This window comes from Arvicanthis niloticus, chromosome 10 (assembly GCF_011762505.2).
Source record: "Arvicanthis niloticus isolate mArvNil1 chromosome 10, mArvNil1.pat.X, whole genome shotgun sequence".
Taxonomy (NCBI): Eukaryota; Metazoa; Chordata; class Mammalia; order Rodentia; family Muridae; genus Arvicanthis; species Arvicanthis niloticus.
In genome coordinates this window covers 5,804,982-5,824,492 of record NC_047667.1, presented here as the reverse complement: position 1 = coordinate 5,824,492, position 19,511 = coordinate 5,804,982, and the positions used below count along the sequence as shown (strand labels likewise).

The window sequence follows — 19,511 nt, the reverse complement described above, 5'->3', positions numbered from 1 at the left end:
GTATAACTTTAAGGACTTACAAAATCTGTAAATCTAGCTTTATGGTATCCCATGATATACTATGGTATGTGGCTTCTTCAGACAAGTGGCATCTGTGCACATCGACAAGGACACACACACACACATACACACATACAGACACACACATACACACATTGTAGAAAGCTCTAGAACAGGGCTGTTTAAGACCAATTTGCAAAGAAAATCAAAGGAATTCATCATAGGAAACTCATGAAAAGGAAAGACACTTTTGTGTCTGAATCAGACCCAGTTGCAGTCAAGGACTATTCACTGCCACCAGAGCAACATTGGGAGAATCATGTTGGGTACCTGTTACTTTAGGTCCTCTGAAAATCAACTAAAAGATAAAGATTTCAGTACAAACAATTCACTTGTGCATTACACCAGAAGACTAGTGAATGTGAAAAAAAGTGTAGATAAGGCAGCCCATGTGCCTCATGGAGCCCTGCATCTTCCACAGATGTATTACCCTCATGCCCATTTTCAAGTTGACAGAGTCAGCACAAGGCAGAATGCCATAGCCATGACAGAAATTCATCAATAAATCTCCTCCTACATCTTTATTCACTCACCAGATGTGTGAATGTGTGGATATATGTTCACAGGATACTCATAACTTAAGTAATGTACAGAGAAATAAACATGAATGATTCTTATTAGCTGTTATTTTCTCTATAGTGTTATTGAAGCATAAGTACCAAATTAAATATATATATATATATATATATATATATATATATATATGATTTGACATCTGATCATATTGAAAAATTATAGGCTTAGATTTTTCAAAACCTTCTTTAATTCTTAAATGTTTCAACCCCTGTTCTAGACTACCAACCAAAGGTAGGGGAGAAAGATGGTTAATAGCATAAGGGAGATGTGGCCCTTTTTAAAAATTGTTCTTTGGGAGTAATTCCAATCTTAGTCATCAGGATATCAGCAATGCAGTCCAAAACACTAAACAAGAATCAGAAGCAGCAGTCCAATCCAACTGGTAAACATGAAACATGAATCAGTATTAGCTGCTTGATCTAGAAGAAACCAAAAGGCTCTGCTGCATTGGTATGAGTTCATAAAAGTGGCAAGAAGCAGCCACAATACCTCAAGAAGTTCTTTGATAGGTTTTTCTTTACTAAGTCATGACAAGCAAATGATGTTTTGCAAGGCAAAACAATGTAAAAGCATTGTCAGTAAAGACCATCAAAATATTGCAAGGTGTACTAATGCAAGAGTGTTATTCACTGTCTGTTTAAGCTGTCTCTCTATTTAAGCTCTTTCCAAACATAACACATTCTCTCTCAAGTGTCTGCCTCAGCAAAACTTTCTCTCACATGTCTGCCTTAGGAAAACATCCTCTCACATGTCTGCTTCTAGAAAACATCCTCCTCTCATCAGAAAGCTTCCAGAAAAACATCACATGACAAAAACCTAAATCTCCAAAGAAACCAGAAATTTCCACTTCATAAAATGTTCAGCAAGTTAGTTGATACAAACTCCCTTTGGAGTGTGTGTGTGTTTGTGAGTATATATTTTATATCATAGTCAGATTTCAAGTGTACAGTACCAGGTTACCCTTAATAAGCCACCACAGTATGGCACTGGAGCCTCAGCATTCTTTTGTTGTATCAGCAACTGGGTCTTTAGCTCAGGCTGGCCTGTATCTCACACTGATGCTGAAGATGACCCTGCACTTCTGATCTTTTATCCTCTTACTCCTCTGTTCTCTGATTACAGGCTTTTAGGGACATACATGAATTATACACTGGTGGGGCTGAAGACTTAAGTAGGCACTAAACCAACTGAGCTGTGTCCCCAGCCCCTCTAGTGTAGTGTTTTCTGTAATAGAATACAATTGTAGCAACCTGTTTAGGTGTTAACTACATTCCTTTCTCTCTGTTTCTACTCATTGCAAAATCACCACATCCTCTAAATATTTAAGCACAAATTTGATATATGCATATATATAAACACATTCACTCAAATGTAGCTACCTTCTCTGAACTGGATTTGAACTCTTAGAGATTGGGGATTAAGATAAATGCATAAGTTTTCATTTCTAGAAACATGGCATAAAAGTGCAAAGCAATAAATATCTGTTAGAGTATGATAGTTGGTCAAGTAAAGTCACAGCTGTCATAAAAATGTAGAATAGCCACACCAAGGAACGTCCAATTCATTAAGAAGAGAAGTAAGAAGGCAGAAAAGTTGTTTAAGAAGTGTGAAGTCTTAAAGAACTGAAGGAAATGGAACTATTATAAGAAAATTGCAAGTAAATGCAAAAATAGTTAATGTATGTATTCATTAAAATTTTCTAAAGAGAAAACTATGTATGTATATTTATACACATATGTTTGCAAATGCATATGAGCATATGTAAAGAAATACAATGAACAAATAAGCATGCAATAGGTGATACAGATACACAGGAATCAGCTCATTGTGCAACTTGGTCTTGTGGTCATGGTAGGTGAGAAGACCCCATGTGCTTTCTAGAAAATAGAGAACCTGGGAAGCTTGTATATCCCTGTGATCCCAGAGATCTGAGAACAATGATAATTGTTGGATTAACTTTCGAGCTGATGCTTGAGAATGAACAACTGAGCCTGTAACTCTCTAAGGCAAAAGGTGTTTGATTCTGGTTAGGTTATATGGCCAGCATGGGCCAGGGATACTCCTGATTCCACTTACCCTCCCAGAATCCTTGGGTTACTATGTACATTAAAAGTCCTAGGTTTTTAAAGGGGTGACGGACTCAGATAATCATGATTGTGAAGTGAGCACTTATCCAACTGAGTCATCTGTTAATACCATCAACTCTCTATAAGTAGCATTCATACGTATTTTGAGTAATAACATGTAAAGTTTCTAGAATAGTACCTAATATATAAGGGGTGCTTTTGAATAGTAACAGAAACATTGATTATTTGTTAATTGCTCTAAATTAATAGCTTGCAACTCTGGTTAATTTTTAAAACCTTCCAGAAACCCATTGTAAACTCATCAGATAAAACATCTCAGTTATGTGTTTAGCAATGTCCCTGGCAAAGGTGCCTAGGTGACTTAGACATGCAGAAAGAGCACAAGAGAGAGCCAGGATTCCAACTGCCCTAGAGTCTTGAATTGCTCTTCCCCAAGAAAGGATGAAGCCCTGTGAATGGAAAGTACTGTCAGTTCATTGCACACTAGACCAGAGGGGGAGTTCTAGTTTCTGCATCCCAGCTTCATGACTACAGCTTCTGTTCAGTCTTCTCAGTTTGTGCTCTAAGAGAGAAAAAGAGTCAGTCTTCTCTCTCGTACACTCTCATCTGAGGTAGAGTTCCTAGGCTCCCCATCAGGCCAGAAAAAGATGGATATAATTAATCATTACAGAGACACTGTCACCAGTCAATATCTAACAGAGAGCTAACTGGCCTAAATTTAGACCCTTAGCTTCTCTAGAGTTGGATAAGGAATTCCTAGAAAATTCTGACATAGTCACACAACTTGAATAGAGATGAGAGTAATTGTCTTGGGAGGCTGATCTTGAGCTATATTAAAATGTCTCAACATGTGTTTCTTCCTGAAATAAAAATAGGACCTCTCTATTTGACTCATAGCTTTCTGTTCTACAGTGGCAAAGCTCTTCTCAACATGGACTTCTACTCTGGTTTTCTAGGTAATACTGCAAGTCAGGTATCATCCAGAGATGCCAAAGGTATAAATCAAGTGCTGTAGCTGGCATGTCAGTTCTGGCTGGTTTGTTTCTAAACCATTTTCTTACTGTTCTATCCCTCTCCCAGATTTGTTAAGGAATCCAGCAGCAATTATAGAAGCAATGAGCATGAATGCTGAATTCAGTTGAGTTGGGTTAGGACTCAAGTATTTTCCTTTTCTTACAGTATAATGGTGAGAAAACTATGCCATTGTTCTCAAATTCCACAGATCTATTTTGTGGGAAAAGGTTATAATTCAGACCTTACTGTGTTATTTTACAGGCTAATATATATATATATAGTGTGTGTGTGTGTGTTATATGATATATGATATACGTGTTTTATATATGTACATATATAACAATTAATAAAATTAGGTACTAATTTATAAGATTAATCAAAAACCAATACTAGACATTACATCAATAGTCTTTCCACTGTTATATGATGGGATTTTTTTTCATTTTAGAATAGTACTGCACATTGGCATCTTAAGGGCTCAGTTTTAGAATATTCTGCATAGTATCCACAGATATTCAAGTTTTTGGTATAAAATGACATAATAGTGATTCTCTACAGCATATTAATATGTTGTAAAGGTTAAATAAACAACTGATGTACAGTATAATTTTGGAGCAATAAGAAGAAAAGCAATCATGTCCTGTGTATAAGCAAGCTTTCTTTTGCCTATACCAAATAAATAAGGAAATACATCTGTATTGTTAGATGGCCTTTACAAATAGATTATGACTCTGACTTTTTGTTATGGATATCATTATAATAGCAACCTTTTAACACACAGCATAAAATAAACTACAAGAGTAAGAACAAATCTTTGAATCAGAAGTGATGGATATTCAAAATCATTAACTGTTAACAAATTAAATCTGTTTGAGGGTTAAAAGTATCAATAATTCAATAACTGACTAAAATGCATTTCAGAACCCAAGAGTAAATCAAAATAGAAAAATATAAGATAGCCTAATACACCTATATAATGTACAGTTGAGAGAAGTTGGCATGAATGCGAAAAGGACAATAGATATACTACTGTACTTGCATATATATATGTACACATATATATATGTGTGTGTGTGTGTGTGTGTGTGTGTGTGTGTGTGTGAATGCTTGTAAACTTTCATGGACTTGTTTATGTGTAAGGAGGCACAAAGTTGACATCAGTGTTGCCCCAGGTAGCTTTAAACATCAATCTGACACTTGAGTGAATCACTCAAGAAAAGATTCTTGAGTGATTGAGTAGATTGTGACTAAGGACATGTCTGAGGGGATTTTTTTTTTTATTGTTAATAGATGTAGAAAGCCCAGCACATTCTAGACAACATTATCTCTTGGACAGGTGGTCCCAGACTGTATTAAAAAGCTTGTTAAGGCTATAACAACACCATCAGTCAACATTCTACTGCTTTGTTGTTTCTATTATAATTCCTTGGCAGTGAGTGAGATCTTTGGTGAGAGTTAATGTGACAGAAAGCAGCCTGCCTTCAGATTTCTGCTTGAATTCCTGCCCAGTCTTGCTTCAATAACGAATCTGGGAGCTTGAATAAACTCTCCCTTCCCTAAGTTGCTTTTGGTCATAATGTTTTTTATCTAAGGAACAGAAAGGAAACTTTAGCTGGTATTTCTCAGTTGCTCTTTACCTTACATGTTGGAGCCAGTGCTCTTCTAGACCAGAAACTTGTTATTTGACTAGTCTTGCTAGCCAGTTTTCTATAGGCATGGCCTGTCTATGCATCTTGAATGCTGGAACTACAGACAGCTGCTACACTCTGCTGGCATGTACATGGGTTCTAGGGATGTGAACTCCTGCCCTTATGTTTCTGATGCAAATACTTTTCCACCTGAGCCATTCTGATAGCCTAATCCTGGCACTCCACTATTTTAAAATCAAGAACAAGTTTATGATACTAATCAGATTTTATAAGTTAAGGTCTTTTAAAAATGAAATAATTTAGATCTCTGTATCGATCTCTATTTTCAGAAAAGTCAATATCAAAATATGATTAAAATATAGTTAAATATCCAACATTATATTAAGTTCACTTTGTATTAGAGACTTCTCAAATGATACTATTCTAGTTTCCTAGGGCAAGTACTTAACCATAGTAAGTACCATTTGGTAAGGCTACATATTATTTATGTTTACTTTTAACTAAATATATTTAATATATACTTTAAAATAGTAATATTAATCTTACAGTAAAATTAAATGTATTGAAATATTTTAATCAGAAAGCATGCTTTGGTACCTATTTATCCTGACACATAAAGTTTACATAATAAAGCAAATATTAAAAAAAAATCTCCTTCAATATTTCTTAGAGTGACCATAAAAGAAATTCACAAGTTTGTGGATGATTCTGTGGATGGAGTACTTACATACACATATGAGGACCTGATTATCACAGAACCCATGCTAAAAAGACAATAAGTGAAGCTAGGCTCTTCCTCACCCATTGAAGTCAGACAAGGCAGTCCAGCTAGAAGAATTTATCCCACAGACAGGCAACAGCTTTTGGGAAAGCCCTGTTCCAGTTGTTCCAGACCCACATGAAGACAAAGCTGCACAACTGCATTTGCTGTATATGTGTGAGGAGGCCTAGGTACAGCCCATGTATCTTCTTTGTTTCACGATTCAGCCTCTGAGGGCCCCACAGATCCAGGTTAGTTGACTCTGTTGCTTCTCCTGTAGAGATCTTATCCCATTTGGGATCCACAATCCTTCCTTCTATTCTTCCATAAAAGTCCCCAAGCTCTATCCACTGTTTAGCTGTGGGTTGTCTGTACCTGAGCCTGTATCTACTCAGAGAAGAAGAGAGGGGATGGTGGTAGGGTTGTGGGAGGGGGTAACTAGGAGAAGGTTAGTAAGTGGGATGTACAGTAAATTAGTAAAAAAATAATAATAATTAAATCAAACAAAAAAGGCATAGTGTTGGATGCTTGTAATCCCACCTCTGTGAGACAGAAACTGGAGTCATGGAAGCCTAACCTTCAAGCTCAAGACTACCCAGACATTCTTCCTTGTAAGAGTGTATCACACCTAAGAAATATTATTAAAGGTTGTACTCTTCCCTTCCCACAACATACAATTGCATACATGTAAGCATGTATATCCACTCATATGTCTGTACACAAGCAAGTTCATGCACAAATACAAAACTACACCAGAAATTTTATAGGACAGCTATTTGCTCACATGAGCGAGCACATTCCTAACATTCATGAAGCCATGAGTTCTAGAGTCAGTACCTTAAACAACAACAACAACAACAACAACAACAACAAAAACAACAACAACAACAACAAAAACAACAACAAAAACAAAACAACACAAAGAATTCCTTAGTGGATCTTTGGGTTGGCGGAACATGTTGACTATTACATGCTGGGAATTATTTTGGCTCTAGACTTAACCCCCAAGATTTCCTTTGGATACAATCCCTATGTAAACAGAGAACTTCCTTTTCCTGAGAACTTACAATGTCTTCATTTAACACTCAGATTTCATCCTTAATCACTATACTTACCCATTCTCCAGTTCAATTGAGCTGAGCTGGAACTTCCAGTGAGATCTGAGGAACTGGAGAAAGCCATTGGTGAGAGGAAGTTGGCCAATGGGTCATCACAGTTGTCTGAAAAGATAGTAAGAGCAGAAGAGGTCACATCAATGAGCAAGAATATTTTAAAAAGAGTGAACTTATAATATACACACTCTCTTTTCTTAACTATATTATCTGAAAAAGGTTGGGAACTATTTTTCAGTGTTTGTCTTTTCAGTTACTTCTCATAACCCTCAAACATGATATGATTTCCTTTAATTGATGGAGAAATGAAGGATGAAGGGTTTCAAGCTCACCACACTAGTAAATACAATAACTAAAAACTCTCCAGATTTCTTTGAGTTAAAAATCCAGCTACCCATCCTTTCAATTGCTTTGTGCATTTGGGCAAAGCCTCATAACATGTCAGTGTTTAGTCTATGAGAAGAAAGTTTCTTACAGGGCTTCATTTATTCTCCCATCCTCAGCTTCATAGACACTTTGTAATAAATGTGCCTATCAAAATAGTATAATCTTGAATTTCTTACTACAACTTCTGTGTGAGCAAGTGGGAAATGTGCTACATATATATGTACTCACTTATCTTATAGGAAATAAAAGAGAATAGTCTCAGATGTACAATTTTGAGCTGGATAGGAACTTCAATAACTAACTTTCTACTTTTTCCTGGTGAAGCACTTTCTAAAGCTCCTTTAATAATAGTAAAGGAGATGAGGTCATGGACAAATATAAATCTTGACAGCAGAGACATGTCCCTCCAAGTTCACATTTATCCATAGCCACTGGGTTTCAGATGGAAAGGCTTGGTCTTTATGTTTAGAATATGTCATATACATAATTTGAACATTTTTCGTACTAAAACTATTATTGAAATTTAATTGCCATGCACCAAAACTAAGAGGTCATATCTTTAAAAGCGTCACTGTGATTGGATCAAATATTTTCAAAGTACAGTTTCTCATCCTCTTTTCTTTGGTCACATAATGACTCATAGCATTTGCCTTGCTACATACTGTCATCGGACTTCTCATCCTTCAAAGATGTCAGCCAACAACATTCATTATATGTGACGCTTACTCAGATGTTCTGTTATACCAGCACAAGACAGGTTAGAGGACTTAATCATCAATGAGATGTAGTAATACTTTTTTTCCTGAATCTTCCATAAGATGGTCCATGGTTTTGTGGGTCTTTAGCAGTGAATCTACTGATTAATAGAACTCACATAAAAGTGTTTGGACAGAGTGGGATGGTGAATGATGAACTCTGGGACAACAAAAAGGACCAATGAATCTAAAAATCAGTTAATCTCACAAAACTAACATTGTTTCCCCATTTAAAAAATTTGTACACAACTGTGTCTCTGAGACATTGAAAAATGACTCCACAACACACAGCAAACATTATTCAAAACAGATTTAAAAAGTACCATTCAAGGTAAATTTTCTGGTATGTAGGCTCTTGGAAGGAACTGATCTCACATTTGAAAACAACATTACCATAGGATCACGATTGTTTATCTATCCAAATCGTAAAAAGCTTTATTTCAGATAATCGCAGGAAAATTAATTAGAAACATGAGGTTTAAACTTTTGTTTGTTAAGAGGTCTGTTTAGGCAGAGATGAGATGCCAGTGATCCTTCTAAGCTTCATCATCTAACTCCAGGTTTGCTCTTCTGTCCAGAGGAGCCTACCTTGTCCTCAAGAACAGCGTCACTTCCTGTGGAAACCTTCAGGGGACCCAAAACTAACTAGCTTTGAACTCTGCCGGATCAATCCCATCCTAGCCTAATCAACCAGCCATCCCAGTTGGTCTGCCTGGGACACAGCCTGCAGAGGTGAATTGCATGAGACCATCTGAGTCCCATTTTCTAGCTCTGACTTCACTTTTAATGTCTTGAGGAACCTCGAAGGACACCAAGAATGTCCTGATTTCCCCTGTAAGCCTTCAGGGGCTCCAAGACTAATCAGTTTGTAAACATGCTTCACCAACACCATCCCAGCCACATTTATCTGCCATCTCAGTTGGGACTGGAACACAGCCGGCAGAGTGAGGTCTGGCTGAGGGACAGCCAGCAGAGTCAGGTACCCTGACCACTGTTGTATGACCAATGGCTTCCACCAACTTCCAGAAAAGTCCTGCTGCCACCAGGATCATTCTGCCTACACCAAGACATCTGAGTGCCTAAAGAACAGCTTAAAACACAATCAGCAAGACACACGGCAATATGGCATCACCAGAGCCCAGCAATCCTGCTACAACAAACCCTGGATATCCTAATGAAACTGAAGTATGAGAAGAGGATCTTAAATCCAATCTTATATAAATAATAAAGGCATTTAAAGAGGACATGAATAAATCCCTTAAGGAAATACAGGAAATTAAATTAAAACAAGTAAATGCATTAAAAGAGGAATAAAATAAATAGAAAAATATAGGAAAATACAATCAAAGAGATGAACATGAATAAAACTGTCAAAGGCTTAAAAAAGGGAAATAGAAGCAATAAAAAATACATAAACTGATGCAATTCTGAAGATGAAAAATCTAGGAAAGTTAGAAATCACCAACAGAATACAGAAGGAAGAGAGAAACTCTGGTGTAGAAAATTCAACAGAGGACATTAATACATCATTCAAAGAAAATGCAAAACATAAAATGTTTATGACACAAAACATTTAGAGAATTCTGAATATTATGAAAAGACCACACCTAAGAATAATTAGAATAGAAGGAGGAGAAGATTCTCAGCTCAAAGGCTAGAAAATATCTTCAACAAAATCATAAAAGAAAATATGTCTAACCTAAAGAAAGAGATGTCTATCCAGGTACAAGAAACTTACAAAACACCAAACAGATTGGACCAGAAAACAAAAGTTTTCTTAATAATAACCACCACTTTATAACTAAAACACTAAATGTAGAGAAGATGGAAGGAATTTTAAAACAGAAAGAAAAAAGGCCAAGAACAAACCTATCACAATTGTACCTGATTTCTCATCTGAGACTCTAAAAGCCAGCAGCGCCTTATCTTGCAGATCCTAAGAGACCACACATGTCAGCGCAGACTGCTATATGTAGCCCACTAAAACATTCAATCATCATAAATGGAGAAACTAAGATATTCCATGACAAATCCACATTGAAACATTACCTTTTTACTAACCCAGCACTACGATGTATTCTGAAAGGAAAACTCCAACCCAGTGAGGTAAACTACACTCATGAAAATGCAAGAAATAAATAATTTCCCATTATTAAAACCAATAGAAGTGAAAAACACACATTCAACTACCACTAAAATCAAAATAACAGGAACTAATAATCATTGCGAATTGATAACTCTCAATAGCAGTGGACTCAGTTCCCCAGTAAAAAGACACAGGCTAACAGAGTGGATGCATAAACAGACTCCCTCATTCTGCTATATACAACAGACATATTTCAGCCATAAACATAGTCATGATCTCAGCATAAAAGGCTGGAAAAAGATTTTCCAAGTAAACAGACCTGAGAAGAACATTGGACTAGCCATTGTAATATCTAATAAAATAAACTTTTAACCAAAATTAATAAAAAGTGATGTGGAAGTACTCTTTATACCCATCCAAGGAAACAATCCAGTAAGAGGACATGATAATCTTGAACATTTATGGCCCAAATGCAAGGGTACCCACATTAGTGGAAGAAATATTAGTAAAGCTTAAATCACACAGTGAATCCCACACATTAATAGTGGGAGACCTCAATACTCCATTCTCAAGAATGGCTGGTCATCTAAACAGAAAATAAACAAAGAAATAACAAAACTAGCAGAGGCTATGATTCAAATGGTTCTAACAGATATCTATAGAACATTTCATACAATCACAAAAAATATATATCTTCTCATTGGCACCTCAAAGAATGTTCTTCAAAAGTGGCCATACAGTCAGTCACAAAGCAAGTCAATAGAGATACAAGAATAATGATGCAACCTCATGCATCTTATCAGATCACCATGGATTAAAGTTGGACTTCAACAACAGAAACAACAGAAAGCCTACATATTAATGGAAATTGAAGAACTCTCTACTCCATAATTATTTGATCAATGAAGAAATAAAGAAAGAAAATAAAAACTTTCTATAATTCAAAGAAAAGGAGGGCACAACACACCCAAATTTATGGGACACAATGAAAGCAGTGATAAGAAGAAAATTCATAGCATAGAGTTCCCTCATAAAGAAATTGTAGACTTCTCATAATAATGAAGTGGAAGTACATCTGATGGCTCTAGGCAAAAAAATGAAGAAGCAGCAAACACAACTGTAGAAGCCAGGAAAATTTTAAACTCAGGGCTGAAATCAATCAACTAGAAACAAAGAGAACAATACAAAGAATCACCAAAACAAAGAGCTGTTTCTTTGAGAAAATCAACAAGATAAACAAACCCTTATCCAAACTAATTGAAAGGCAAAGAGACAGTACCCAAATTACCAAAGTCAGAAATGAAAAGGGAGACACTTCAGGGGTTCAAACGATCATTAGGACTTACATGAAAAACTTGTACACTACAAAATTGAAAATTCTAAAGGAAATAGATGATTTTCCAGATAGATACTAATTACCAATGCTAAACCAAAATAAGGTAAATTATCTGAATAGTTCTACAACCCACTTCTAAAGAAATAGTAGTAGTCATTAAAAGTTTCCCAATGGGAACAAAAGGCCTGGGCCAATGTTTTAGTGCAGAATTCTACTAGACATTTAAGCCTAATACTCCTCAAACTATTCCACAAAAGTCACGAGATTCTTAATTGTACTAGTATTCAACCAAGAAAGAGAATTTCAGACCAATTTTCCTTATGAAAGTTGATGCAACAATATTCAATAAAATTCTTGCATACCAAATCTAAGAATACAACAAAAACATCATCCACCATCATTAGGTAGGCCTCCTCCCAGGAATAAAAGAGTAGTTCAATATATTAAAAACCTCATCAATGTAATCCACCATATAAACAAACTGAAAGGAAAAAAACCACACAGGATCATCTCAATAGGTTCCAAAAAGGCATTTGACAAAGTCCAACACTTCTTCATGATAAAATTTTGGAGAAAAAAGAGATTCAAGTTGGATACTTAATCACAATAAAAGCAATATACACCCAAGCCAATAGCCATCTTTAAACTAAATGGAGAGAAACTTAATACATTTCCACTAAAATTAGGGACATGACAAATCTATCCATTCTCCCCTGTCATGGTTTAATATTCTTGGCCCAGGAAGTGGCATTTTTGGAGGTGTGGCATTGTTGCAGTAGGTGTGGCCTTGTTAGAGGATGTGTGTCACTATTGCCATGGGCTCTAATACCCTTGTCCTCACTGCCTTGAAGTCAGTCATCTGCTAGCAGCCTTCAGATGAAGATGTAGAACTCTCAAAAATTTCTTCATTAAGCCTGTGTGAACTCTATTATACTCCTGCCTTGATTGACCTCTGAATGTATAAGCCAGCTTCAATTAAATGTTTTCCTTCTAAGAGTTGCCTTGGTTATAGTGTCTGTTTTTTTTTCTAAGAGTTGCCTCGGTTATTGTGTCTGTTCACAAAAGTAAATTCAAACTAAGACATCTCCTTATCTCTTCAAAATCGTACTTGAAATTCTAGCTAAAACAATAAGACAGCAAAAGGAGATCAAGAGGATAAAAACAGGAAAGGAAGTCAAAGTATTGCTATTCACAGATGATACATAATATATCCATGTAACCCCCAAAATTCTACCTGAGAACTCCTACAGCTGATAAACACTTTCATCAAACTAGCTAGATACAAAATTAAAGAAATCAGTAGTCCTCCTTTACATAAGCAGTAAATGGCCTGAGGAAGTTAGAAACAAAACCTTTCATAATAGCCACAAATAATTGAAAATACCTTTGTGTAACTCTAACAAAGCAAGTCAAAGACCTGTATGACAAGAACTTCAAGTCTCCAAAGGAAGAAATTGTGGAAGATAATAGAAAATAAAAAAATCTCCCATGCTGGTTGATCAGTAGGATTAATATCATGCAAATGAACAATCTTTCCAAAAGCCATCTATGGAGTCAATGCATTTTCCTCAAAATTCCAACACAATTCTTTACAAGATCTTAAAAGAACAATTCTCAACTTTATATGGAAAACAAACAAACAAACAAACATAGGGTACCTAAAATCCAGAACTATATAAAAAAGAAATTCTGGAAGTATTACTATTCCTCACTTCCAGCAATACTACTGAGCAATAATGATAAAAACTGCATGGGGTTTATATGAAAACAGAGTACTGTTTCAATGGAATTGAACGGAAACAAATCCATATACCTATAGATATTTGATTTTTGACAAAGAAGCCAAAACCATACAATAGAAAAGGGAGAGCATCTTCAACAAATGGTGTTGGTTTAATTGGATGTCTGCAGGTAGAAGAATGCAAATACATTCATAAGGATCAAAGATCACAATGTAAAACCAGAATCATTAAGTCTAATAGAAAAAAAATAGGGAATAGCTTTGAACTCACCAGTACAAGAGACAACTTATGAACAGATCAACAATGGCTTAGGCAATAAGGTCAACAATTAATAAGTAGACCTAATGAAACTGAAAAGTTTCTGTACACTGTTATCAGGATAAAACAATGACTGCAAACTGGGAAAAGACCTTTACTAAATTTCTATCTGACAGAGGGTTAATATTAAAAATATATAAGAACTCAAGAAGTTAGACACTACCAATTTAAATAACCCAATTAAAAATGGGGTATAGAATTAAACAGAGAGTTCTTAACAAAAGAATAACAAAAGTCAATATTAGCCATAAAATACAGAATAACCATGCTGTAGTAAACTGATTCCAAAGCACCAAATAACAAGAAGGGTCCAAAGAAGGATGGCTTAATCTTTTTCAGAAGGGTAACAAAATAGACATCAGAAGTCAATGGGAGGGTAAAAGAGGGGATGAGGAGGAGAATTGTTTGGAGGATATCATATGTAGAAAGAGCAGGAGAGAGAGAAGGCAGATTGATGGTTGGAGAGGAATAGTCTCTAGGACCTGGGATAGGTGGAGCCCCCATGGGGTTCTATGGGGGACACCCTAGCTGAGACTCCTATCATTGAGGTATATGGAGCCTGACATGACTACTTCCTCTAGCCAGTCAGGACTCCCAGAATAAGGACAGCAACTCACATACAAAACCTTTGACCCAAAAAGTGTACTGCCTACAAGATATGCAGGAACAAAATAGAGCACAGACTGAAAGAATGGCCATCCAATGACTGCCCAAATTGAGACCCATTCCACTTGCAAGCACAAATCTCTGACACTATTAATGATACTCTGATCTGCTTGCATACAGTAACTGAGCATAACTGTTCTCTGAGAGACTCCACCTAACAGCCAATGGAAAGAGATGCAGATAACACTCAAATATTAGATGGAGCTTGGGGCATCTTCTGGAAGAGTTGGGAGAAAAATTGAGGAATGTAAAAAGAGCAGGGAATCCATAGGAAAACCAACACTGTCAACTAACCTGGACCCTTGGGGTCTACCAGAGACTGAATCACCAACCAAAGAGTGAGCATGGGCTGGACCTAAGTCCCCTGCACATAAGCAGCAGATAAGCAGCTTGGTCTTCATGCAGGTTCCCCCAACAAGTGGAGCAGAGGCTGTCCCTGAGCCTGTTGCCAGCCTGCCTGTGGATCTCAAATAGACAGCCTTGTCTAGGCTCAGTGGGAGTGAAAGTACCTAGTCTACAAGAAGCTCAATGGCCAGGTTTGGGTGGAATATATTAGTTGTGTGTATGTGGGAGGGGGTGTGTCACTCAGAGTGGGGCTTACCTTTTTCAAACCAGAAGGAGAAGGTGGAATGGGGTTAGGGAGAAGACTTTCATGAGGAGGTACTGGAAAGAGAAAAAAAGCTGATACTTTGTTGTAAAGTGAATAAATTCATTTTAGAAGAAGAAGATGAAGAAAAAGGAGGAGGATGAGAAGAAGAAGAAGAAGAAGAAGAAGAAGAAGAAGAAGAAGAAGAAGAAGAAGAAGAAGAAGAAGAAGAAGAAGAAGAAGAAGAAGAAGGAGAAGAAGAAGAGTATTTGTTTAACATTACCTTGTAAACTACATTTTAGGTTTCTCCCAAATGCAAACATCAAGGATGACACAGAGACATATCCTAACTAGAGAAGAAAATCATCAGAGTCACATTAATGGCAGCTTGATAGCTCTGGGGGCTTATGAGTCTCTTGTCATCAAGAAACATCAGATACAAGTGGAAGCATAGCATGATTTGCCAAGTGCTTGATGTGCAGACATAAGGATCTGAGTTCAACCACTCAGATTAAACCCTGGATGCAATACTGTCCTCTTTTAATACCAGAACTGGGAAGGTAGAGACAAGTAACTATCTGGGACTTGCTTGCTAGCAAGAATAACCTATTTTGTGAGCTCTAGTTCAGTCCAATGAGAGAAATGGAGAGGAATGGAGTATCCTGAGAAATGACATTTGGCATCCACAGGCAGAGACAGGCACCAGACTACATATCTACTAGCAAACACGCACACTACATGTGTACTAGATCATGAACACAAACACACACACACACACACACACACACACACACACACACACACACAGTGCAGCTATCCATATTAGGCTCTAAAGAATTTTCCATGCATGATGGATGAAGCTTATAAGGATTGTGCTCCTGGCTGTGATCATCCAACAAGCCGTTATCAGGTTTTATACTAAAATCACATCTTCATTTTCCCATGCATTACTATTTTGTATTCTAATATAACTGAATGTAGTTCTTTAAAAAATTCTGGAGTTAGTTCAAGTCACACAAGACATAGAAAATTGTCCTTGTGCTTCACTTTTCTCATTTTAATTGTAACTCTTTGGTCCATGTGTAAATTGTTAAAATGCCTGAAATGTGGAAACATAGGTCTTCTGTGCTTACAGTGAGTCAAGAACACAGGAAAAGTGAAGAAGAGAAGAAGATGAACAAATGTGAACAGGAGATCACATGGTGTACTCAATACACAGTGGGGTGACCTGGCAGAGGTTGGTTTGACTTCACACCCAATATGTCTTGGAAAAAAGGAAAGGAAATGCCATGTGGTCAACTACTACTATGATTTTCTGAAAATCTCCCACATTGTCTTTCAAATTTAAACTTCTCTACTTCTTCAGTTTTCCAGGTTCTTTTTCACAAATTGAGAATCTCCTCTCTCACAAAGTCTATGGTGTGTGTGTCCACTTAAAGAAGGTAAAAGAATGAAGAATACTGATCTGGAGAGCTTTTGTTTGTGAGGTGGTGTCTATGTAGCCCATAATCTTCAACTTGCAATCCTCTTGCCTCAACCTTAAGAGTACCAAGCTTTATAGTACAGAAAGAGATGTTCTCCAGTTCACACAAATATCTTGAAGAGTTTTAGTGATTAATCTCAGTTGCAAACTTGACTGAATCTAGAATTGCTAAGAGTGGAATCTCTTGGAATAAGCATCACTTATTTTTTTAATTAGGTTAGGTGAAGTAGGAAAACTAACCCAGAATGTAGGCAGCACTTCTGGTTGTACCTAGATGTAAGGTCCAAAAAATAACTTGGCTTTTTCCCTACCGTTTTTTGCATCTTATTGACAGGATCATCTGCCTTGCCAAGAGTTTGTCTACTTTTTTGCTGTTTCTGACACTGTTGATGCCATCTGTCACTGATACCATGATTCAGCTTCTTTAATCATCCAGTGTGGACTGAGGGGCAATGGTTCACCAGGAATCCTTCAGGCTGTTAGGACAGTATCAGGTATGCTGAAGCACCAGCCTCCTGAGCCAGATGGGGGATGATGAAGCACTAGCATGCTGTTCCAGATGATGGTGCTTCCTGTCAGAACTGATACCTGTTCTCAGCTTCATCAATTTGAAAACAGCTCTTCTTGTGGCCCACACAGATGACATTTGAATCAATCTAATAAATCCCACATACACAAACTTACATACACACACATGCACATGCGCGCGTGCGCGCGCACACACACACACACACACACACACACACACACACACACACACACACACACACACATACACTCACACATTCTACACTCTGTTCTTATAGAGCCCTCTGACCAGGATACGGCGTGAACATCAGGTTTTCCTCATATCCACGTCCATGCATTGTTTTGAGATATATCATAAGGTTTCTTCTGTCAGAAGCCATCTAGGAAAGACTAAACACATGCAAATGAATTTTCTGAAGATGTCCCATAATTTTGCATTGTCTGTAATGGGTGAGCTCTACAAATGCAGGGTCCTAGAGACTTCATCCTAGGGTTGCCTCTTGCCTCTAATATTCCTTTTCTGTCACTATTACATAGCCTAATGATTCCTGGACATCAGTCTACCTTATTAACTGCTACAAATTCCCAGCAGTTCAACATGAAGATGAACTTTCATGAACTAGTGATGATTTGATGAATTAATGATTCCATAGAATTCCTGATTTGAATCAAATAATGTTAGGAAGGTTTGGGAAGGTGGTTTTAATTGTTTTGCCAGAAAGATGTAATAAAGTTAGAGTCAAAATAGAATATTCACACTCCTCAAAAAAAGTAAGACAAGGCTGCATAATAAGGAATATTATGACCTTCACAGTTACATTAAAACAAAAATAGGCTTGGGACAGCCTTTTAAAGAAAAACATTTATTCTAGGTCAGGTTTAAGAATGAAGCCATAGGTGTTCACAATGATAAAGCAAGGCCATGTGAGGTTGTTGCTTTGAGCTTTTAATGAGCTTATAAAATGAAACACAAAGAAAGTAGCTAAGACAATTAATATACCATTTCTTACATTTCTTAATATATCTTATTGCTAAAAGGAAGGTACCTGTTTGTTTGTTTGTTTGTTTGTTTTTCTGAGACAGGGTTTCTTTGTGTAGCCCTGGCTGTCCTGGAACTCACTCTGTAGACCAGGCTGGCCTTGAACTTAGAAATCTACCTGCCTCTGCCTCTCAAGTGCTGGAATTAAAGACATGTGCCACCACTGCCTGGCGAAATGTACCTTCTTGATGGTGGAAAAACTTGACACATAATAGTACATTCTCAAAGTTTCTTTTACATCTTCACTGCATTTTTCTTTCTGTGTATTTCTGACCCTTCCTTCTTAAAGCAGAGAACAGGCACGGGCAGGACAAACAGGTAAGAAGAGAAAAGTGGAGGAAGCTATTCTGTTTCTTAGTATCTGCATGTGAATACAAAAACGTGTTGATGATTCGCATTGCAAAGGGAAGAACACCACATTCCAAGTTTCTTTCCTTCCTTCCTTCCTTCCTTCCTTCCTTCCTTCCTTCCTTCCTTCCTTTCTTTCTTTTTTTCTTTCTTTCTTTCTTTCTTTCTTTCTTTCTTTCTTTCTTTCTTTCTTTCTTTCTTTCTTTCTTTTTTGCATGGAGCAGCACCCACAGAATGGGGGGGGGGGTAAATCCAATATTAGCGTTGCTTGTTGCTTTTTAGAAGTTACTGTTCAATGTTTCAGACTCTACTATTTAAATAAAATTTTTTGTTGCCAACATGTACTTGTCTTCATCATTGTTAAAATGCCCATAGAGTTACTAATGGTACTGAAGTGAAATTGTGTGTATCATCTTGGTTACTGCAGTAAATTTTCTGCATATGGGGATAAAAGATTCACTTGCAGTTGTTGGCAAGATAAAATCCTTCTTAGCATAGAACATATAATGACTTACTTTGTTTAAAAGATATAAAGTATAAATACTTTAGCATGTCTTTATCAGTACTTAGAGATGATAACTCAGGATTTTGCCTTCATTTATTTTTCCCATTATAACCTATAATTTCACTTAGCAAATAATGAGAATAAATAGTGTGGTTTTGCTTTTAAATTTTAACTCTGTCTCCTTTCTCCCCCATAAAATCCAAAACAAATGGCTTCGTCATGAGCAGACCAAAAGACAACAGTTTTTAAAAGTATATCATAGAGAACCTCACTTTCTGTGTCTGCCCTCCACCTTCACATTACTACAACGTGTGAACAGGTGATTTTGTGTTACCCTCTGGGCTGTCAGAGCCAGACTGCTACAGTGGACTCAGATATGGACCTGAGGTCAACTAGCAGCAGATCTTTCATTTTTAAAAAGGGTGCAGGCATGTGTCTAAGAAAATAGTTGATTGACCAGCATAAAGTCTATGG

At 36.8% G+C, this 19,511-nt stretch overlaps 1 protein-coding gene across 1 annotated transcript in view; it reads right to left on the bottom strand.

The window, feature by feature from the left end:
* The window catches only part of LOC117716146 (contactin-associated protein like 5-1), an 838,779-nt gene that overhangs the window by 633,681 nt on the left and 185,587 nt on the right, over nt 1–19,511 (bottom strand). Inside the window, exon 2 of the mRNA XM_034513074.2 lies at nt 7,262–7,366. Coding sequence (XP_034368965.1) covers nt 7,262–7,366 — 105 coding nt within the window. The remainder of the gene's footprint in view (nt 1–7,261; nt 7,367–19,511) is intronic.